Source organism: Sebastes fasciatus, chromosome 7 (genome assembly GCF_043250625.1).
Source record: "Sebastes fasciatus isolate fSebFas1 chromosome 7, fSebFas1.pri, whole genome shotgun sequence".
In the NCBI taxonomy this organism is placed as follows: Eukaryota; Metazoa; Chordata; class Actinopteri; order Perciformes; family Sebastidae; genus Sebastes; species Sebastes fasciatus.
Window position 1 is genome coordinate 27938140 of NC_133801.1, and position 24562 is coordinate 27962701.

Below are 24562 nucleotides of genomic sequence, written 5' to 3' on the forward strand. Positions count from 1 at the left end.
TTGTATCCTCTGAAACATGTTCACCAGTACTTCTCCCTTTAAATATCACTAAATGAAGTATAATAATAAAGGGAGCCCAGGCTATCCTTGATTCCCAGGAGAAAATGTCCGACTTGTTGTTACAGGGGTGCTGGTTTTCCTTGGACCCACCCCAGAATCTAACCAAAAGTACGGATGTTCTGTTGTTGCTGCTCTGCTGCTTCTTTGTAAAAGGTGAAGTCACAGTGCTGGATGCACAGGTACTGAGGCCCCTGAACATTGTTCTCTATCCCCTTAGCAGATCAATAGGAGAATAATTTGTCTGTAAAATGAATATCCACTTTTCAGAGGCTTTTGATTTGCATGAATTTATTCTGTGAAAAGTGTTGTTTCTGAGATATCAGCTTTAAAGATGTTACCTGAAGTGAATAACTGAAATGCTTTTCTGAACCAACTATAAAAGAATGCATATATTAAAGGGTTCACAGTAGAATTCAAGTAGCCCACCCATAAAAGTGTTACGAACAACGCTGGTGGCGTTGAATAACCGATATAGGGATTGATGGTGTTGCAGACAAAAAAAGGAGTCCAAAAAGACAGAAATGCGCCCATTATGATAGCAAGTGTTTTAGTGGCTTTTGTCTGGCTCTTATTTGATATTTTTGCTGAGCTCATACAGCTTGTGTTCTGTATGCTGTGCAACTGTTTCTGTGCCACTAGGAAAATCTTAAGGTAAACGCCAAGCATTATTATTCCTGGAATGTAAAAGGAAAATACTGATGAGACTGTACTTGAAAGTCTGCTCTGAAACACAAAACATCCTCCTTCACATGCAATGTGCTCATAGTAGAACTCCTCAATCCCCCAAATATTTAATTTGAGAAAAATCATGCCAAAGCCTATGAGAGCTGAAATACTCCAAATGACCAGAATCATGATCAGCACGACATTAACAGATATTTTTCTGCTGTATAGTAGAGGTTGGCAAACAGCATAGTGTCTGTCAAGTGATATGAATGACAGATTCAGAATTGATGCTGTACACAGCATGACATCAGAACTCAAATAGACTTCACACAAGACATCACCGAAATACCAACAAGACTCTACACATTGAACCATAGCGGGGAACATGACTAACAGCCCTAAAAGAAGGTCGGACACAGCCAGAGAGGCGATCAAGTAATTGGTTGGAGTACGGAGCTGCTTAAAAAAGGCAATTGAGACAGCGACCAAAAAGTTTCCACACACTGTTAGGATGACTATGACCCCTAGAATCATGTAGAAGGTGATGCGTACGGGCAAGGGATAGATGGTCCTCTGACATGAACCGTTTCTGGACTCATAGCAGAGTACTGGCTCCATCTGTTGGGAGGGAGGCAAGAATGATAAGGTCAATATTTGTTTATTTAAAATAAAATGCAGAAAGCCACCAAAGCAGTAATGTGAAATCCTGTGTTGCAATGCTGCGTTTTTGTCTTGTGAATCATCTGAATGGAGAGCTTGTGTCAAGTGATTTGCTGCAATATTCTTTATAGCTGGTTTCCATACAGGTTCAATTCCATTCATCTGTTTTTATGTTCAATTTGCTCATGAAAAGTTAAAAAGAATAGGTGACAAATCGCGAAAACATTGGCAGAGGTAGAAAACAGCATTTTGCCAAATCTTGTCCATGCGACAAGGTCTGTATTGTAAACTGTGCTGAAAAGTGTCATCTACATTTTGTCTAAACACAAAGAGGTCAATCAGAACTAACTGAACTGCTAAAAACTGAAGATCAGCTCATGATTTGTAAAAAGGTGAACATCGAGTCTCAGCTGTTTATTTATTTTGGCTTCTCTTGATATACCCATTAATCATAGAACTGCTGTATTTTTCATGTGGTGAATTTATGGCACTGCCAGCGATGGTTAGCTATCAACCAACTCACTTACAATTTAAAAAATTGCAATCAATGCTTAAGTTAAAACTGTTCATAAACCACTTAAAATATGACAGTTAGGTAGCTCCTCTATGAATATTCAAACACAGCTGCACTTCAATCACACACTTACCTTCCATAGTCAACTGGACAGATGTTGTATGGCTACCACAGAGTTTGCCTCATACTGTATGTGGTAAGTTTCAGTTCGTACTTATGAGCTCTCTGTGTCGAGACAGTAACTTCAGAGGTTGACTAATAGACCCTCAGGGAGTAAAGTTGGACAGTCTGTCCCAGAGGTTAATGTACAGTTGGAGGTGAATAAACCTTCTTAATTTGTTACATGAAAAGTAAGTTTTGAAAGTTCAACCTATGGTTTTAAAAATGACAGACACAATGCTGAAGAAAAAAGAGAAACAAAAAAAGAAAAATAGATCTTTTGTAGACACCAATGATGTGGGCAGTGTTGATGATTCCATTGTCTGGGAGGCCCTGTGAAGGCTGTTCTTGAAGGCCACATAATGCCATATGAGGCACCAGAAGTCCAAGAAAAAGTTAACTGAATTAGATAATCAGCTGGCTAATCTAGAAGTTTCTTATAGAACAAATAATAAACCAGAATTACTTAATAAGATTACAGCTTTACGGTAGAGTATTAGGGGTGTGTGATTTATCAGATATAGTCAATGTATTGTGGCTTGTTCTACGTGGCATGTAGTAAATGACTACATTGCTAACATCGAGTACAAATACTAATTGTCACGTCATATTTTTTAAGCCGCCAGTATGAAATTTGCTTTGGTGTTTCGCTTCCTTCCCTCATGTGTGTGGCGTATGCAATGGCGCCATAATGCACAGGCTTGGGGGCTCCGCGTGTCCTTCCGTCCGTTCGCGTGTGAAACTTTCGTTTCCGGAGCAGAACTCGGAAACTAGTTGAACTTAGGAACTTCAAATTTGGTATGATGGTTTACAGTGTGGTCTAGTTGTGCCTTTTGGGGGTTAGAAGTCCAGGGTGCCCATTAGTTAATTAGTTAAAGCCCATTAATTCCATTAGTTCCAAAAGGGAAAACCATTGGCCCTACTTTAATAGGGGTCCAGCAGTGAGTGGGGGTATGTGAGCCATGCTCACTTTTGCCTAGTTTGCTAATGCGCGATAATAAGCACTGATAAAACAATGTTCATCACACTAACTGAGTGCCAAATAAACTTCAGATAGTTACTGAATAAGTACAAGTAGACCATCACTGCCTGTGTTATGTGCTACGTTTATTTTATAAACACTTTGAATCCTTAACATGAAAGTATTTTCAAAGCAGCCCGTCTGCCGTACGCACCTCTATCACTCATCAGGTTATTGTCCCCGAGCAGTGGGGAAAAAAACAATGACACAATATTAATAACAATGATAATCTTTATTTATATAGCACCTTTCAAAACACAGTAACAAAGTGCTTTACAATAAAAACAGAACACATTTAAAACTCAAGGATTATGAAATGTACTAAAAGCCAATAACTAAATACATTAAAAGCCAAAGGGTAAAACAATTAAAATGTCAAAAAAACATAAATAAAATCACAGAAAAGCAATTCTTCAGTTACACTGTGCATGTGTTAAACCCCATACCTCAAGACCCATGTCCGCCCATGTCCCAGCCTCCTTCCATAGGCCTTGTTTTCTAGTGTGATAATAAACGAGAGCCTAACTCTACATGAAAAAAATACACTATCAGCCTCATAAATTTCTTCAAATGAACCGAACAATTCATACACGTCCTGAACTGTGACTAGCGAACCAAAAGGTTTGGATTATTTACCTGAACTGTTCCATCCCTAATGGAAACTGAACCCTCCCATCTGGTCCTATTCAGGCTTCCTGGTTTAATCTTTGAGAGGTCATCCTTTTCGGGCTTAAGGTTCTGCACAGTATTCCAACCAACATATGTGCTTTTAAATGCACTGTGATTAAAATAAATGTTAATAATAAACAACTTTGACACTTGGTTTTATCCTCTGAAACATGTTCACCAGTACTTCTCCCTTTAAATATCACTAAATGAAGTATAATAATAAAGGGAGCCCAGGCTATCCTTGATTCCCAGGAGAAAATGTCCGACTTGTTGTTACAGGGGTGCTGGTTTTCCTTGGACCCACCCCAGAATCTAACCAAAAGTACGGATGTTCTGTTGTTGCTGCTCTGCTGCTTCTTTGTAAAAGGTGAAGTCACAGTGCTGGATGCACAGGTACTGAGGCCCCTGAACATTGTTCTCTATCCCCTTAGCAGATCAATAGGAGAATAATTTGTCTGTAAAATGAATATCCACTTTTCAGAGGCTTTTGATTTGCATGAATTTATTCTGTGAAAAGTGTTGTTTCTGAGATATCAGCTTTAAAGATGTTACCTGAAGTGAATAACCAAAATGCTTTTCTGAACCAACTATAAAAGAATGCATATATTAAAGGGTTCACAGTAGAATTGAAGTAGCCCAACCATCCAAGTGTCTCGAACAACGCTGGTGGCGTTGAATATCTGATATAGGGATTGATGGTGTTGCAGACAAAAAAAGGAGTCCAAAAAGACAGAAATGCGCCCATTATGATAGCAAGTGTTTTAGTGGCTTTTGTCTGGCTCTTATTTGATATTTTTGCTGAGCTCATACAGCTTGTGTTCTGTATGCTGTGCAACTGTTTCTGTGCCACTAGGAAAATCTTAAGGTAAACACCAAGCATTATTATTCCTGGAATGTAAAAGGAAAATACTGATGAGACTGTACTTGAAAGTCTGCTCTGAAACACAAAACATCCTCCTTCACATGCAATGTGCTCATAGTAGAACTCCTCAATCCCCCAAATATTTAATTTGAGAAAAATCATGCCAAAGCCTATGAGAGCTGAAATACTCCAAATGACCAGAATCATGATCAGCACGACATTAACAGATATTTTTCTTCTGTATAGTAGAGGTTGGCAAACAGCATAGTGTCGGTCAAGTGATATGAATGAGAGATTTAGAATTGATGCTGTACACAACATGACATCAGAACTCAAATAGACTTCACACAAGACATCACCGAAATACCAACAAGACTCTACACATTGAACCATAGCGGGTAACATGACTAACAGCCCTAAAAGAAGGTCGGACACAGCCAGAGAGGCGATCAAGTAATTGGTTGGAGTACGGAGCTGCTTAAAAAAGGCAATTGAGACAGCGACCAAAAAGTTTCCACACACTGTTAGGATGACTATGACCCCTAGAATCATGTAGAGGGTGATGCGTACGGGCAAGGGATAGATGGTCTTCTGACATGAACCGTTTCTGGACTCATAGCAGAGTACTGGCTCCATCTGTTGGGAGGGAGGCAAGAATGATAAGGTCAATATTTGTTTATTTAAAATAAAATGCAGAAAGCCACCAAGGCAGTAATGTGAAATCCTGTGTTGCAATGCTGCGTTTTTGTCTTGTGAATCATCTGAATGGAGAGCTCCTGTCAAGTGATTTGCTGCAATATTCTTTATAGCTGGTTTCCATACATTTTCATACAGGTTCAATTCCATTCATCTGTTTTTATGCACAATTTGCTCATGAAAAGTTAAAAAAGAATAGGTGACAAATCGCGAAAACATTGGCAGAGGTAGAAAACAGCATTTTGCCAAATCTTGTCCATGCGACAAGGTCTGTATTGTAAACTGTGCTGAAAAGTGTCATCTACATTTTGTCTAAACACAAAGAGGTAAATCAGAACTAACTGAACTGCTAAAAACTGAAGATTAGCTCAAGATTGGTAAAAATGTGAACATCGAGTCTCAGCTGTTTATTTATTTTGGCTTCTCTTGATATACCCATTAATCATAGAACTGCTGTATTTTTCATGTAGTGAATTTATGGCACTGCCAGCGATGATTAGCTATCAACCAAGTTGACTCACTTAAAATTTTAAAATTTGCAATCAATGCTTTAGTTAAAACTGTTCATAAACCACTTAAAATATGACAGTTAGGTAGCTCCTCTATGCATATTCAAACACAGCTGCACTTCAATCACACACTTACCTTCCATAGTCAACTGGACAGATGTTGTATGGCTACCACAGAGTTTGCCTCATACTGTATGTGGTAAGTTTCAGTTCGTACTTATGAGCTCTCTGTGTCGAGACAGTAACTTCAGAGGTTGACTAATAGACCCTCAGGGAGTAAAGTTGGACAGTCTGTCCCAGAGGTTAATGTACAGTTGGAGGTGAATAAACCTTCTTAATTTGTTACATGAAAAGTAAGTTTTGAAAGTTCAACCTATGGTTTTAAAAATGACAGACACAATGCTGAAGAAAAAAGAGAAACAAAAAAAGAAAAATAGATCTTTTGTAGACACCAATGATGTGGGCAGTGTTGATGATTCCATTGACTGGAGGGCACTGTGAAGGCTGTTCTTGAAGGCCACATAATGCCATATGAGGCAGCAGAAGTCCAAGAAAAAGTTAACTGAAATAGATAATCAGCTGGCTAATCTAGAAGTTTCTTATAGAACAAATAATAAACCAGAATTACTTAATAAGATTACAGCTTTACGGTAGAGTATTAGGGGTGTGTGATTTATCAGATATAGTCAATGTATTGTGGCTTGTTCTACGTGGCATGTAGTAAATGACTACATTGCTAACATCGAGTACAAATACTAATTGTCACGTCATATTTTTTAAGCCGCCAGTATGAAATTTGCTTTGGTGTTTCGCTTCCTTCCCTCATGTGTGTGGCGTATGCAATGGCGCCATAATGCACGGGCTTGGGGGCTCCGCGTGTCCTTCCGTCCGTTCGCGTGTGAAACTTTCGTTTCCGGAGCAGAACTCGGAAACTAGTTGAACTTAGGAACTTCAAATTTGGTATGATGGTTTACAGTGTGGTCTAGTTGTGCCTTTTGGGGGTTAGAAGTCCAGGGTGCCCATTAGTTAATTAGTTAAAGCCCATTAATTCCATTAGTTCCAAAAGGGAAAACCATTGGCCCTACTTTAATAGGGGTCCAGCAGTGAGTGGGGGTATGTGAGCCATGCTCACTTTTGCCTAGTTTGCTAATGCGCGATAATAAGCACTGATAAAACAATGTTCATCACACTAACTGAGTGCCAAATAAACTTCAGATAGTTACTGAATAAGTACAAGTAGACCATCACTGCCTGTGTTATGTGCTACGTTTATTTTATAAACACTTTGAATCCTTAACATGAAAGTATTTTCAAAGCAGCCCGTCTGCCGTACGCACCTCTATCACTCATCAGGTTATTGTCCCCGAGCAGTGGGGAAAAAAACAATGACACAATATTAATAACAATGATAATCTTTATTTATATAGCACCTTTCAAAACACAGTTACAAAGTGCTTTACAATAAAAACAGAACACATTTAAAACTCAAGGATTATGAAATGTACTAAAAGCCAATAACTAAATACATTAAAAGCCAAAGGGTAAAACAATTAAAATGTCAAAAAAACATAAATAAAATCACAGAAAAGCAATTCTTCAGTTACACTGCGCATGTGTTAAACCCAATACCTCAAGACCCATGTCCGCCCGTGTCCCAGCCTCCTTCCATAGGCCTTGTTTTCTAGTGTGACAATAAACGGGAGCCTAACTCTACATGAAAAAAATACACATTCGGCCTCATAACTTATTTCAAATGAACCGAACAATTCATACACGTCCTGAACTGTGACTTGCGAACCAAAAGGTTTGGATTTTTTACCTGAACTGTTCCATCCCTAATGGAAACTGAACCCTCCCATCTGGTCCTATTCAGGCTTCCTGGTTTAATCTTTGTGATGTCATCCTTTTCGGGCTTAAGGTTCTGCACAGTATTCCAACCAACATATGTGCTTTTAAATGCACTATGATTAAAATAAATGCTAATAATAAACAACTTTGACCCATGGTTGTATCCTCTGAAACATGTTCACCAGTACTTCTCCCTTTAAATATCACTAAATGAAGTATAATAATAAAGGGAGCCCAGGCTATCCTTGATTCCCAGGAGAAAATGTCAGACTTGTTGTTACAGGGGTGCTGGTTTTCCTTGGACCCACCCCAGAATCTAACCAAAAGTACGGATGTTCTGTTGTTGCTGCTCTGCTGCTTCTTTGTAAAAGGTGAAGTCACAGTGCTGGATGCACAGGTACTGAGGCCCCTGAACATTGTTCTCTATCCCCTTAGCAGATCAATAGGAGAATAATTTGTCTGTAAAATTAATATCCACTTTTCAGAGGCTTTTGATTTGCATGAATTTATTCTGTGAAAAGTGTTGTTTCTGAGATATCAGCTTTAAAGATTTTACCTGAAGTGAATAACCGAAATGCTTTTCTGAACCAACTATAAAAGAATGCATATATTAAAGGGTTCACAGTAGAATTCAAGTAGCCCACCCATAAAAGTGTTACGAACAACACTGGTGGCGTTGAGTAACTGATAAAGGGATCGATGGTGTTGCAGATAAAAAAAGGAGTCCAAAAAGACAGAAATGCGCCCATTATGATAGCAAGTGTTTTAGTGGCTTTTGTCTGGCTCTTATTTGATATTTTTGCTGAGCTCATACTGCTTGTGTTCTGTATGCTGTGCAACTGTTTCTGTGCCACTAGGAAAATCTTAAGGTAAACACCAAGCATTATTATTCCTGGAATGTAAAAGGAAAACACTGATGAGACTGTACTTGAAAGTCTGCTCTGAAACAAAACACATCCTCCTTCACATGCAATGTGCTCATAGTAGAACTCCTCAATCCCCCAAATATTTAATTTGAGAAAAATCATCCCAAAGCCTATGAGAGCTGAAATACTCCAAATGACCAGAATCATGATCAGCACGACATTAACAGATATTTTTCTGCTGTATAGTAGAGGTTGGCAAACAGCATAGTGTCGGTCAAGTGATATGAATGACAGATTTAGAATTGATGCTGTACACAACATGACATCAGAACTCATAAAGACTTCACATAGGACATCACCGAAATACCAACAAGTCTCTACATTTTGAACCATAGCGGGGAACATGACTAACAGCCCTAAAAGAAGGTCGGACACAGCCAGAGAGGCGATCAAGTAATTGGTTGGAGTACGGAGCTGTTTAAAAAAGGCAATTGAGACAGCGACCAAAAAGTTTCCACACACTGTTAGGATGACTATGACCCCTAGAATAATGTAGAGGGTGATGCGTACGGGCAAGGGATAGATGGTCCTCTGACATGAACCGTTTCTGGACTCATAGCAGAGTACTGGCTCCATCTGTTGGGAGGGAGGCAAGAATGATAAGGTCAATATTTGTTTATTTAAAATAAAATGCAGAAAGCCACCAAAGCAGTAATGTGAAATCCTGTGTTGCAATGCTGCGTTTTTGTCTTGTGAATCATCTGAATGGAGAGCTTGTGTCAAGTGATTTGCTGCAATATTCTTTATAGCTGGTTTCCATACAGGTTCAATTCCATTCATCTGTTTTTATGTTCAATTTGCTCATGAAAAGTTAAAAAGAATAGGTGACAAATCGCAAAAACATTGGCAGAGGTAGAAAACAGCATTTTGCCAAATCTTGTCCATGCGACAAGGTCGGTATTGTAAACTGTGCTGAAAAGTGTCATCTACATTTTGTCTAAACACAAAGAGGTCAATCAGAACTAACTGAACTGCTAAAAACTGAAGATTAGCTCATGATTTGTAAAAAGGTGAACATCGAGTCTCAGCTATTTATTTATTTTAGCTTCTCTTGATATACCCATTAATCCAAACCAAGTTAACTCACTTAAAATAAAAATTTGCAATCAATGCTTAAGTTAAAACTGTTCATAAACCACTGAAAATATGACAGTTAGGTAGCTCCTCTATGAATATTCAAACACAGCTGCACGTCAATCCCACACTTACCCTCCATAGTCAACTGGACAGATGTTTGCCTCATACTGTATGTGGTAAGTTTCAGTTCGTACTTATGAGCTCTCTGTGTCTAGACAATAACTTCAGAGGTTGACTAATAGACCCTCAGGGAGTAAAGTTGGACAGTCTGTCCCAGTGGCTAATGTACAGTAGGAGGTGAATAAACGTTCATATTTCATTACAGTAAAAGTAAGTTTTGTAAGTTCAACCTATGGTTTTAAAAATGACAGACACAATGCTGAACATTTTGTTGCCTTCACTTCCTGCACCCTGTCAGGTGCTGAGAGGAAGTACTCCAGACTAGAAAAAAAGAAACACAAAAGAAAAAGACACCAATGATGTGGGCAGTGTTGTCTGGGAGGCCATGAAGGCTTTTCTTGGAGGCCACATAATATCATATGAGGCAGCAGAAGTCCAAGAAAAAGTTAACTGAAATAGCTTAACAGCTGGCTAATCTAGAAGCTTCTTATCAAAAATAATAAACCAGAATTACTTAATAAGATTACAGCTTTACGGTAGAGTATTAGGGGTGGGGGATTTATCAGATATACTCAATGTATTGTGGCTTGTTTTACGTGGCATGTGGTAAATGACTATAATGCTAACATCGAGTACAAATACTAATTGTCACGTCATATTTTTAAGCCGTCGGCATGAAATTTGCTTTGGTGTTTTGCTTCTCTACCTCATGTGTGTGGCGTGTGCAATGGCGCCTTAATGCACGGGCATAGGGGCTGAAACCCCGGGCCCCGAGTACCAGGGGGGCCTCACATGACACAAGCTTAAAAAAAATGCAGCTGGATGAGCCGACGCACGGCTCGGGCACGGGCACGGACACGGCCCAGCACGCCACGGGGGTTGAGAACGAGGGCGCTGTAATGTACTGGTACAATGTTCATGTCCTGCAAAATCAGTACATAATATCAGTGATGAGAGCGAATCATCTAGCCATTCTGTTAGAATGTCGAGCTGAATTTGTTGTTATAACCCCACAACGTAGTCGGGGGTATATAGCGCTCCACATGTCCGTCCTTCTGTTCGTCCTTCCGTCCATCCTTCCGTCCGTTCGCGTGTCACACTTTCGTTTCCGGTGTAGAACTCGAAAACTATTGGTATGATGGTTGACAGTGTGGTCTAGTTGTGCCTTTGGGGGGTTAGAAGTCCAGGGTGCCCATTAGGTAATTAGTTCATGCCCATTAATTCCATTAGTTCCAAAAGGGAAAAAACCTTTGGCCCTACTTTAGTAGGGGTCAAGCAGTGAGCGGGGGTATGTGAGCCATGCTCACTTTTGCCTTCTTTACTAATGTGGGATGATAAGCACTGATAAAAAACAATGTTCATCACACTAATTGAGTGCCAAATAAACGTCAGATAGTTACTGAATAACCTGGGCGTATGAGCATGGAGGCGCGTGTGGAGCCTATGTTTTTGTATCTGGAGGGAAGCAGGAAACAGGAAAAGAGCCTGGAGAGAGCGAAAGAAGTGAAGCGCCAAAGCGAGTTTATACGTATCGGTAAAGGTGATGGAAGATGCCAGCCTCCACCATACTTGCCAACCCTCCCGATTTTCCCGGGAGACTACACCAACTGTCGTTGACGACTGTAGATTCGGCGTTTTTCACATTAAACTCTGTGAAATCACAGTTGAGTTCGATCAAAGCACACTTGGTGATTGTTGGAAAGAGTAACGATGACGGTTTAGGTGAGTTTTATTTTGTTTCTGTTTTACGCTGCTCCGCTACGTAGCCTACAGCTGATCTCAACATAAACAAAAATACACGCAGATGATGGCGCAAGCTGCACGGAGAGGGCAGGCGGAGGTCTGCGCTCTCGGAGTGCCATTCTAGTTCAGTTTTCTTTCCTGGGAGTTAAAGGTCAAATCAAAAGTTTAATATAAAAATGCTGTTGCAGTGTACTTAATTTAACTTAATTTGTTATTTTCACTCTTTTAATGTCACCAGAATCCAGGAAAAAAGTCTTGGAAACTAAAATTTTTCTTGGGGAGGACCCACAGACCCCCCATTTTGGTTTTGAAATCCTCCCTTTATTTAAGGTCTTGAGGTTGGCAAGTATGGCCTCCCCTTCAAAGGAGGTCAAACTATCCCCCACATTGTTTTGCGTTGTCGAAATTTGGAATTTGGTTTTTTAAATAATGGGCCGTTTGAACAATGCCATGGCACCATGGCATGCATGGGTAGTGGGCCAGTCCTAGGTCTAAGTTGTAAGCCTATCTCTTATCCCAACTTTCTTCCTTCCCTCCAGACCCATCTGGTCTGGCTGGGTGGTCGGAAGATGCCATTTGCATTGATCGTCTCAATGTGCGCTAATAAAATGACCATGATATCATCAGAGATAAAGGAAACTTGTCGGCTTCTCCGACAACAATGCCTCATACAGTATGTTCTCTTTCGAAATTTCCATTCCGATCTGGAACGTCTGTTTTTGTTTTGTACAATGTGATCCCGTTCACGGCCCATTTTGACACCCTGTTGCCACATATGAAACCAATTGGCATACAAACAGCCTTCTGCAGCCACGGAAACAAGAAAACCAACTGGATCAACAGAGATAACATAACGTTAGATTCTACCTGACCTAAAAAGCCTCGGCACATTTCTGTGTGCTCCGTGTGCAGCTGGGTTATCAAGGCACCCAGTATTTGAGACACTCAGCCGGTGAAGTGATTTCGACTACTGCTGCTGGCCAGTGGCTAACGCCGTGATGTTAACACACGCTAACTGCTATCAGTCACCCTGGAGGAGTTGAATATGAACTACAGTTCCCATTTTAGATGTACAGTGTTTGATTTTGATGGAAGCACAGCTGAGGAAACAAGAACAGAAAGAATTTGCACACAGTTGGTAAATCAGTTGATCTGTTGGCTGAAGACGCATGAGTGATACAAATGCATTATGTCAATAAATTGCTGGTCTTAAGTCATCCAGTCCATATCAGTTGTATGTCTTTATCCTTTGAGAAAAACTACAATCAAATATGGAGAGAACATGCATACAAAGAAAAGGCCGGGAGTTGCTACACGATATTGCATCATGCCACTTCCAACTTCTTGCAATCTAAAGTTGTGTGTTCCTTATTGGAAACAACATATTACAATAAAAAGTTAAACTTTTACTTCGTGTCTAGAGTAATAATTAATGCAACGTAAACACCAATTAGAAGTGTGAATGATGGTCTGGTGGGGATGCAGGGAGATGTCAGACTTCTCACACCTCTAAGAACTGGGAACTCATTATCACTGTTTGCATTCTGGCACCTCCTCAGCAAGGGAGCTCATTATTTTCCGAGGTTTTGGAGAGTGACTGCATAATAATAAACAAACTTAAAACAAAAACATAAACGCTCGAACAACAGAAATAAATATTATTGACAAGCCAACCTATCTTCAGTTTTTTTTCATGGATTATGAGCATGCTCTTTTTAACTTTTCATTTTCATTATTAGTTGAGAAGTTGTGTTTAATTATATTTTTTCATCTATCAATCCATCCATCCATTTTTTAAACCAGTTTGAACCTGGAGTACAAAGAATAGAATTTAGCACCGCCTCCTATTGGAGGAAAAACATATGAAAAGAGTTCAACACTTTAATCACAAATTAATCAATCTCATAATCTAAATAGTAGGCCCTGAAAGCATTGATCCATAGTTCCTTTGAAACAAATATGACAGACGACTTGGCGATAAATGAAAGATTATAATAAAATGTGATAAACTAATAAATGAGGTGATAAATTGACATATGAATGAATATCAGCATGAAAGGAATGAATGAAATGGATTTTTGAATGGCAAAGGTAACTTTGGGGAAAAGTGGGGAGAAATATGTGATTTTGGATCTATTGGAATATGAGCGAAAAAACTATGAATTTAAATATTAATAATTCAGAGAGCTGTCCGACACCAACTCTTAATCATATCAGCAAATGAAATTGTCCTACTTTAGTTTGCAGCGATTATTTTATGTAGACGAATCACTTTCAAAATAATAATTTATAAAACAAAATAATTCCACAGAGCTTTTACAAAGGTGCCGAATAAAAGTATGGCTTTTTCTCAAAAAACAAATGATTATGTGAATTAAATGCACAATATGTAATTTATGTCGCTAGGGCGCTCTCAATCAAAACAATAACAAAAGGAGTAGTTTGATGACGTGACGTAGCGTGGGACCTTATATACACAGGTGCGTGCCTTTCTTGATCACGTGCATTAAAAAACAACATTTTTAACAATTTTAAATGAAACCTATTATACAATAAACGTGCAAAAAGTGGGGGAGTCTGAATACTTTCTGAAGCCATTGTATATTCTGCTTCACCAACACGTTTTCATCCCATCTCATCACATACTGGTGCTTTGTCAGGAACCCTTGGCGTCACTTTCTAACGCACTGGGTAGCCCAGCACGTCAAACTATGATGCTGCTTGATTATGACAAAAAAAATAATCACGATTATTTGGGTCAATATTTAGATCACGATTGTTTAGCACGATTATTCATTGACTTTGGAAACATCATGAATTTAGAAAGAACATTTTGTAGGCTACATTTTAAAGTTAAATGCATCAATCTGGAGCACTTTCATGGCAAAATGAAGAGGCTAGATCTATGAAGAACGTTGTGCTCTGGTGAACAATTTAATATAAAAACATTGGTTGTATAAATATTAAAGGTGATGACACCGTAAACAAAAGCATGGTAAACAAGATGGGGTTCATGCTTGGGTCGGGTGGGTTTGCTGACATCGCTGCACTAAGGACAGTCCGCCCCGGTTGACGGTCGTATCGGGAGCAGGCAGTGAGAGGGAGAGAGGGCACAGTGAGCATTAGGCAGTGAGGTCCAGGCGAGGGGTGCTGTAAAGCGCCACCTTCAGCGAGGGCCTTTCCAAGCCGAGTTAGAGCTGGTCGCAGCACACCACTACGGAAGAAATACGGCTGACAAGAGTTCCCACGCTGAGCGGCCGTCACTGACCTGCCGAGCGGGGCAAAGTGCACCGCTGTAAAAGAAAGTGGTGCACTGGATTTATAACACAAGACAAGACGAGTGTCATTGTGAAATGGAATGTGGCAAAATAATCGTTCAATGACGATTATCTTGTTTTCATAATCATTGGTAAGCCAAAATCGTAATTGAAATTGAATTCTGATTAATTGCACAGCCCTGGTGCACGTGGTTAACATTGTGGATTCAACCAAAAACACTTGCCTAGGCAACAAAACCACTTCGTTAGGTTTAGGAAAAAACATCATGCTTTGGATTAAAACAACTATGTTTGTTACGAGAAAGTGAAACTTAACGATGTGAACACAAAGACGAACAAAACAAAACGTGCTCATTGTAGCGAAGCATCACATTGAAGAGTCGGAAGAGATCCCACTGCTGGCGTCGAATCTTGTGCAGCGCTGCGCAAGATTCGACGCTAGCAGGCTGGTGGCTGCTGAACATCACTCATTGCGCTGACTCCATCCAAGGACATGAGCAATCAGTGGGCATATCGGCATTTGCTGAAGAGATAAGAGTGACGGGCGCCTGGGTTAGCTCAGTTGGTAGAGCGGGCGTCCATGTATCAAGGCTTGGTCCTGACCGCGGCGGCCCGGGTTCGAATCCGGCCTGTGGCCCTTTCCGCATCCACTCTCTCTCTCCCCCCTTTCCAAGACTCTATCCACTGTCCTCTCAATAAAAAATGGAAAATGTCCCCAAAAAAATAACTTTAAAAAAAAAAAAAAAGAGATAAGAGTGACTGACAGCGATGTGTGCTGCCTTATATACTGTGGGGTCTGCACGTATTCGGGTAGGCACGTCCTGATTGGCCAGCTATGCTTAGAACTGCATACTGTGTTAAAACAACACAGGAGCCACTCACTGGAGCAATAACATTCAGTCACCAACATTAAAAACTATAGATATTAGAGACATATAGGTCCTATACTGTCCCTAATGCCTCATGTTCTAGTGTAGTTCTACAGACTGAGAATGCAAATATGGCAGTGAGACTCCAACAGAGTTAAAAGGGAAAAGAACAGCTTTGCATATGAATTTGTATATTGCACACTGGGAAAAAAACCCAAATTAAATCAGTAAATTTACATCAGCGAGTCAGGCACATCACCAATTAATGCTTTTTTATGAACAATAATTTACATCTTACAAAATGAAATAACAATTATTTAGTAATTATTAGCTTAAACATCAAATGTTTACATTAATGTACACATACCGTTTTCAAAGACACACAAGGCTTTACAATCATGCTGATCCGAAGTTGCTCATAGTGTTGATGCATTCTATACAGTTACGACATATTGCAGTTTTTTGGCATTAAATTGCTATTACAGGATTTATCCCTTGCGTGTGTGTATGTGTACTCCTATTACATTGACAATTTCAAAGTGATATTCCACACAAAATGTATCTCTTCATTATTAAACATTGTAGGAGCAGAAGATGACTGTTGGTGTGTAGTTTGTTCTTTGTCAGAGGACAGAGACTGTGGTCAGCTTGGATTCATGGCAGGGACAAAATCAGGAAGACTGTTTGAGACAGTGTGCTAATTATCTTATTTCAAGTGGGGGTCCATGTGCAATCCCCATGAACAGTTGTGCAAATTGTAAACTCACTCCGAGATTTACTTGGTAGTATATTCCGAGCACATGTCACTATAAAACTGAAACTACACTATCTGATGTCTGTATGCTATATGAATATGTACATACTGTATAACTATGAACAAATGAACTCTGTACGTTATTCAATTAAATAATCTGTGGGCATTGTTTTTGTTTTACTTAATCATATGCAGTAATTGCTGGGAAATCCTGTTGTCCACTGTCTAGTGTCTATTTGTCTCATGTGACAGTAGAGACTCGCAAAGTAGGTTGTGTCTTCAAGGTAACCCACAAGTTGGAAAACAGTCTATTTGGTGTGTGTGCGCGTGTTTGCGCATCTCAAGGTGAAAATGGCACTGGGGTCCGTCAACAGTAGCTGACACCATCGATTTCTATGGATGTCCTGACACTTTTATAGCTACCGTGAAAACTTTTCACCGTTGTAACGGCGGTGAATCAAAGCTGACTACTGCCATTGTTCTCTATAATGGACCAACCTTTTACAACCAGCAATCAACTCTGGCTAGAGTCAGTGTTTCACAACCAAAAGATAGATTTTGGGTGGAGTATCACCTTAACTGACTCACTTATTTAAATATCCATAGACACTACAATAATCATTGCTAATTTTAATACAATGCTATTTCATTCAGCACTTGTATGGTGGCTCTGAAAGCACAATGCACTGCATGTATTTGGTTGTGTTTTAACATGTGTTGCAGTGTTACTGTGTATTTAATTGTGTTTGATTTGGTCTGTTTCCAATGTTTTTTTTTCTTAAGTTGCAGTGCATTGGGCTCTTGAGGCCACCGTACACTTGACTGTTTGTGTTGTGGCTGTGGAGTGTAATTCAGTGTTGTGGTATTTTACAATGAAATGAACACATTACATTTTTTTTAAACTTGCCCATGCATCTGAGGGATGTTTACAGTACCTTTACAAGACCTTTTTTTTGGGTTCTTGCCATCCCCACACACAACTCCTAACCAAACACAGAGCTATGCTCCATGCATTAGACACCACAGTGTGTGGGCCTAAGGAAAAAACCTTCAGCATACATTTATATGAGACATGCAGCATCGCTTGTACAAGGTTATTGATTCAAGCGCTTTGATCATTTGATTTCTAAAACCATCAAGTGCTAAGTGGAAATCAAAAGGACAAGATGTCATTGTATGGAATTTAAGTCACATGTATCCTGATTATTACTTTTAGTGCATTTGGCCCTGAATGGTGACATTCATAACTGTTACTGCTTCACTGCTTTACTTCACTGCTCTCCCCCCGTTTGATCAATTCAAGAATTGGAGTAGGTGGAGACCCTTGGGGGGCGTCTCCCCACCCTTAATCCAATCCTGGCTCCAGTTTGCGGGACTCCTCCACCTTCTTGGGCTTGCTGAATCCTTAAGGCCTCTCTCAGGTTCTGAGCTCGGACATCCTTGCTCTGGATCTCCTCTACTAATCGACTAGGGAACCAGCCCCTTTCGCTATCATGGAGCCTTTCCCCCATCATCCAGCCTGGAATACAGAAGACACAGAAAGACCGGAGGTTACACGAAGATGGAAAGAGAAAACAATGCACAAGACAAAATATTTCAGTTAGAACATATATAGATATATATTTTTTTCAGCTTCAAATGGCATATAAAAGCAGATTTGTGCCTCTACACACCATCGTCTGTTCTCTCTAGGAGGTTCAAAACATCAGCCATCTCAATGGAGAGTTCATCCGGCTCCTGAGATGAGTACGACTGAATACACTGCACCTGTGGAGAGTCTGACAGATATCACAGATAGTTTGAGTTCATATCTCCACATCTGCACGTTGAGGACTGTACACAATCTTGGTGTGATATTCTAGCTCACCTCCTTGGTGGGCACTAGTAGACATAAAGCGTGTGCGGCGGTTAGGAGTGAGAGCACACATCCATCGAAGCTTATCATTCCTGTTCACAGGATGCCATTGATGAGTAACCAGTTAAAGGTAAATACATTTTTATAAACAGAGTTGTTGTTTGGTATGTTCATCATTATCCCAATAGGGCCAACAATTTGGACCAACAGGTTGTATACACATTCCCAAATTAACACATATTCTATAAAACCCCATAAAAAGACAAAAAAAACAACAGTGAAGTGATTGTATTAACAAGTAGTGTCTGTGTATACAAAGCCTGATATATGTTCTTCCTCCGTGGCATATAGCTCAATTGTCCAAAAACTATTGAAACACATCAATGAGCCACACTGTTGCACTGGGAGACATGTTCCTTATCCTCCAATAATTTGCAAATGAACTACCCAGTTGCCGGGAAAACATTTTTTTGGCATAGTACATTTCCACAAACTGTGGGATACGTCGAATGTGGACGTTTCTGAACCAAAATAATGTTTCATGAATACGTTTTATACCAGCCTTCTATCACGCTTGCAGAAACGCACAATGCCACGTGGTTAACGTCGTGAAACGATTAGTAAGGTTTAGGCAACAAAACTGCTTGGTGATCATGGTTTGTGTTTAAATAATGTTACAACATTACACAAGCACTTCGCTTGTTGTACTACATCACTTGCTCTGATCAAATGCAAAAACGTGCACATTCAACGTATCCCTGGTTGGCAGAAACTTACAATGCCAATATTTTTTTTTTTTCCTGGTGATTGGGCTGCTATGAAAATGAACAATTCTGTACTATAATTTAGGTGCAGAGCAATTTTGTGCATCAATGGTGCACACATTATATACAACTACTGATGGGAAGACAGTGGAGGCGGATATGGTGTTGATAAAGCTGATGTTTAGAATACTCAGGTAAATCCAACCAAGAGTAAACAGTGCGTAGGGACTTCACAGATCAGTTAAGGTCATGTTCAAATTCAGCTACAATCAACACAAAATATTGTTTTCTTTCTTAAAAGAATCAGGTGTTGTACTTGTGAAAAATACTGGTTGTCTTTTCTATGAATTGGTTTGTATGTGTGTATTTATATGGTATGATATATTGTAGTTTAGTAATGCAGTGCAGCTCTTTAGATATATATTGCGTAGTGCTCCATGTGTCTGCTGTCACTACGATTTCTATTATAAGATAAGATATCTATCTATTTTTTTTCCCCACTACAGCAACACATCTGCACAATTGTTACAAAATTGATTCTTGAACCTACACGAAAGCTTGCCCTAGTCAGTTCTACCTGTCACAAAAGCCAAAGTACATTGGGCCAATAGCGCAAACAACAGTACAGTTAAAAGTACTGTATGAGCCTATTATGTGAATTAATTACACAAATATTTACATGGCTTATACAGATTACTTATCATAAGATTGCTTTCACAAATAATCCCATCCAGAGTTCGCTTGTAAGCGGAGTAAGGACCATCATTTCATGCAGTCTCTTCATTATATTTACCCACATCTCATTCACTTAATGCTCAGTGGAACCCCAAGCTAACTGTGCTTCAGATACTCACATACTGGTGGTTTTGAGCATGTAGCTGACCGGACGCTCCTCTTGGTTCTCCAGCAGTTTAAGATTGAAGACACTGGCCAGTAGCTGGCCCTGGTCTTCAAGATCTTCAGTTCTCAACATGGCCCGTGTGCATGAGTCAAGAACCTGGAACTTGTCCCCACTGACAACAAGTTGACTGAATTAACATTTGCTGAATGTAAAAACATACATGTTCACTAAGTTTGTGGTGCTGTTGAATTGTATTGCATTATACTGTGTAATCATTTCTTCCATCAATGAAGATAGGCTAAACAATAGGACACCTCTGCAATACAGTTCAACAGCACCACAAACTACATCCTCCATAATATCATAAAGTTGAATCAACACCTCTCTAAACTGAAAATTAGAACCTTCTTGTAGGGAGGATTTATTGCAGGACTGTTGTATTAGACTTCATTAGTTTTACCAAGGTGTACTTAATGAAGTGGCAGAATACATTAACAAATGCTTACCCAGAGCTGCGCTTGGTGACCAGCAGCAGATTGTTGAAAAGGAACAGGTAGACTGGTTGGTAGAGTTTACGACTCCGCATGGTCCGAGTGCTCTTAGGTCCGGCCATTAGCTGCACTTCACCCTTCTTCAGCAACCAGCGCGAGTGGGAAATGATGGGTACAGACTACAGAGGACAAAAGAAAAGGTTTACTGTAATGTGTCTACATTTCCAAAACAAACTATATTTCATAGTTCCTGTAGAGTGCAATTCTGATGCTTTACGTCATTTGGTCACTTTAGACATTAAAATAAATCCTGTAGTGATAGATGTACAGTAAATTCTATTTGCAACTGTGTTTTGTGTGACCTCTATTACCATTAGTAGGTGTAGAGAACCTGTCCTCAATCACAAAGTTAATTTTCAATCAGTGTTGGGGTTGTTTAGTCAGTTGAGAGTGCAGCACCCCCACACATGAGTGAGTAGAATTAGCATGGTTTGTTAAAGGTATAATATGTAACCGTTGTCGGTTGCGGTTTGTTAACACACAACATTGAAGTTGGCCCCTCATCCTCGGCTCAACAAGCGAGCGAGGGAGAGAGAGAGAGAACAGTGATGGTGGAGAGAGCTATAGAGTGAATGAAGAGAAGGAGCGGCGTGAGTGAGAACAAAGCAGTGAATCAGACAAAATAAAATGTATTGCTGAAGCCCAGACCATACATGTTTTTTTTTTTTTTTAAATTCCTGCATATACCTCTAACATTCGGTTGCTCTGGCCCTACAGCAACTGTTGACCTATGTGGAAAAGAGCCAAACATAATGTAGTGATGAGCCTTTGGGACTATACTCAAATTAAATGAGAATAAGGGCCAACTCAGCAATCCTCAATGATTTTCAGAGGGATTGAGTTTGTTTGTTTTTATAATCTCATTATTCTGTAATTCTGTAAATTCTGAAAGTCAGTTAAAACTGAAAACCATGAACGTCAAGCACATTTTATCAAAAAAGAAAGGCCACAATTAGACTGTCTAGCACTATTTTCAGTGATAAATGGCTGCTATTAGTAACACAGTAATATACAGAACATGCATCTCTGCCTCTCTCCATCTGTGACAAACCATTACCTATTTAGTCAACTTGTTGTGATATCTTTAATTTGCACAGAGACTTCAGTAAAGCTTGCTTTATTACTGAATACACAGTTTGCTATCATTACTAACATGGCCAACACTGGGTGGGTACCACGTCTTCAGGCCTGACAGCTTTACCAAACAGCACTACAGCCCTCTATTGGTCACAACATACAATAGCAGGTGGAATAGGCTCTTCACAACATCCCTTCCCTTTTAAATTTAAACCACCCTGCAGTTCACTGACTCTCAAATAACATAAGAGTACTTCACCAACAGCTAGCACAGTTTTAGTTTTTTTTTTTTAAACAATAAGTATTCTTTCATCAACTATTCGGCTTAGCTGGATTCCTTTTTTTCTGTTCTGCTTACCAACACATGCAGTCAAAGTAATAACACTACATACATTTTCACTTGTTTTTCTGCACCCCTGCTTATTAAGTATTTGTGCCTTTATTGGACAGATAATAATAGAGAGGCATACAGCAAACGAGGGGAAAGAGAGAATAGACAGGTAACAAAGGCCCTTCACTGGGGATGTTGTGGGTATGTGGCGGGTATGTGGCATGTGCCTTACACGTAAGGCTTCGGGGTGCCCCCCAGTACCTTTTTTTCCCTTTCAAGCATAAGGATACAATTCACACTTCAGTCTCAGGCTTGTGTGTGGTTAAGCTAGTGTGGACTACCACACTATCCATCCATTATCTGTAACCGTTTATCCTATTCAGGAGCCGATCCCAGCTGACATTGGGCGAAGGCGGGGTACACCCTGGACAGGTCGCCAGACTATCACAGGTCTGACACATAGAGAAAGACAACCATTCACACACATTCACACCTACGGGCAATTTAGAGTCAACAATCAACCTAACCTGCATGTCTTTGGACTGTGGGAGGAAACCGGAGAGAACCAATGCTAACACGGGGACAACACGCGAACTCCACACAGAAGGCCCCAAGCCGAATTCGAACCTCTTGATGTAAGGCGACAATGCCACCGTGCAGCCCCACTACCTAATACATTTTAATTAAAAAAAAAATATTGCCTGCTCTTTTGATGTGCCCCACCCTACCACAATTATAACACTTGGCTTCCTGACAAACCTGCAGTCTCTTGCGTCATGGCGTGCCCTGCCACATTTGTAACCTTTCCTTGTTTCTGTCTGGACTTGTCAAGACTGTCATATTGTCATATTGTTCACAGACCCTGCTGCCATGTTCCAGTTTCTTTCATGTTGTTGCAAATGCACTGTCTTTATTCGCTGCCTCCATGGCTTTTCCAGTAGACAGTTCATCCTCTGACACTAGCCTGTCATCATTTATTATTTAAGTTATAATCCTGCACAAGCTTCCTCAGCTCTGCCACATATATATCACACTTTCTTTAAGGGGTTCAGAGACTTTCTTCTTTGGGTGAACATGTTTTTTTTTTTTTAAAGTCTTACCAGTTCATCTAAAAACTAATGGTCTCCAGGTCTGTTGGGACTCACTAGGTTCCCCATCAGTGTTAAGTCTGGGCACCCACAAGATTTAGCAAACTAGATCATTTCTTTTCTTTGTCATCAATGCCATTAGCCACAAGAAATGATGCAGAATCTCACAGTGTTCTTCTTTTCTGACTTGCTATCAGAAAGTGCCACCAAACCCACTGTAGCAGCCATGGATCTTTTTCTTTGCTAAAGAGAGCGTCCAGTTTCCTCCAAGCTTCCAGCACCTTGTCAGTACCGCACTTCACAGGCTGTTAGTGTTAGTGCTTAATTTCACTTGCTATAAGGTAGCACTGTCTCTTGGTTTGTCCTCATCGCCATACGTGATATCTTCAGATATCATTTAATATGCACACAGTCAGGCTTGCTTTATTACTGACAACACGGTTTGCTAACATTACAAATGCTATAGCAGGTACCAGTCACTTCCCAACATTTTTGATGAGGAAAAGTCTTAAAATACATTGTGAAATTCTCCCAATCATATCTCCACTTGCAGGATGCCAGCCAGCTATTTACTCAGGCGATTGAAAAATGAATGTGGCAAGATAATCACGCGAATTTAGCCACTAAAAAACATGTTATCCTGAACTTGTGAACAATAGAATATTGCAACCATTATTTTGGCTTCTGTAAGACCCTATGTAATGATCAACATTATTTCCAACCTGCTTTGAAGAAGAACCAGTAATTTATAGTTTATACAGTATGAACTCTACTCACCCCTTTCTCTTGTTTACCCCTTGCAGTGGTGTTCATATGATGTATTTACCATTGACTATTGACTATTTGAATGCAAATACTAGGGAAATACATGTAATACTTCCAGTCTTCACACCTTTAAATAAGTATAGTGTCCAATGGATGCAGATGGCTGCAAAGGATAAACCATGCGTCCAATACAGGGCAAAGAAAGACACATTTTCAGCCCAACCTTTGGAATGGGACTTATTTACATATGACGTATTGAGTCTTGAAATCCAGACTTGAAGAAGGTGTTCTCTACATTGGGACACAGCTGTAGGCTGAACAAATCCCCTGAAGCCTGATCATTATTGTATTGCATAGCTTGATTGTTACTAACAGATTGTGCTGACCTCTTCCAACTTTGTTATCGCCACATCAGCAATGGCTTCATATTACGAAATGGATGCAGGCAAAGAAAAAACCTGGGCACAAAATCTGCGATGTGCCATCGCGAAAACGAAACTTCATTATGTTGAAAATGCAATACAGTAAGACTTAGCTTACCTTGGATTTAAACTCCAGTGTTTTCTCAATGCTGATGAGCTCCTCAGTACGACCCATTTTGCGCACCCCCTCGTTACACTCTTTCACGATCTGAGGAAGACACAAATATACACCATCAATCCATAACCTTATGTTTGGTTTTCATTGTTAGGGGATGTATAACACAAAAAAACAAGTGAAAGAAAATAATATTACAGAAATCCAATTTGCTGCATTCTCATTTATTGTTTATTTCAATAAAATGGGGGGTAATTTGGGAATTCAGTTCATAGAGACCATGACTGCATGTGTAATTCATGAATTATCTGAGTTATCTGCC

General features: G+C 39.8%; 4 protein-coding genes across 4 annotated transcripts in view; all 4 read right to left on the bottom strand.

Moving 5' to 3' along the window:
- Positions 1–348: 348 nt before the first annotated feature.
- Positions 349–1344, bottom strand: LOC141770977 (trace amine-associated receptor 1-like). Its single transcript, XM_074640828.1, has one exon. The coding sequence runs from the start codon at positions 1342–1344 to the stop codon at positions 349–351; it is 996 nt and encodes a 331-aa protein (XP_074496929.1).
- Positions 1345–4251: 2907 nt separating this feature from the next.
- LOC141770978 (trace amine-associated receptor 1-like) lies at positions 4252–5247 on the bottom strand. The gene has a single exon (XM_074640829.1). The coding sequence runs from the start codon at positions 5245–5247 to the stop codon at positions 4252–4254; it is 996 nt and encodes a 331-aa protein (XP_074496930.1).
- A 2923-nt stretch (positions 5248–8170) lies between these two features.
- LOC141770980 (trace amine-associated receptor 1-like) lies at positions 8171–9166 on the bottom strand. Its single transcript, XM_074640830.1, has one exon. It carries the CDS (start codon positions 9164–9166, stop codon positions 8171–8173), a length of 996 nt encoding a protein of 331 aa, XP_074496931.1.
- A 6768-nt stretch (positions 9167–15934) lies between these two features.
- Positions 15935–24562, bottom strand: part of ngef (neuronal guanine nucleotide exchange factor) — a 32919-nt gene continuing 24291 nt past the window's right edge. The window contains exons 10-15 of the mRNA XM_074640066.1: positions 24244–24333; positions 20398–20561; positions 19905–20063; positions 18299–18378; positions 18105–18209; positions 15935–17950 (exon numbers count right to left, since the gene is read on the bottom strand). Coding sequence (XP_074496167.1) covers positions 17730–17950; positions 18105–18209; positions 18299–18378; positions 19905–20063; positions 20398–20561; positions 24244–24333 — 819 coding nt within the window. The 3' untranslated portion in view covers positions 15935–17729. The remainder of the gene's footprint in view (positions 17951–18104; positions 18210–18298; positions 18379–19904; positions 20064–20397; positions 20562–24243; positions 24334–24562) is intronic.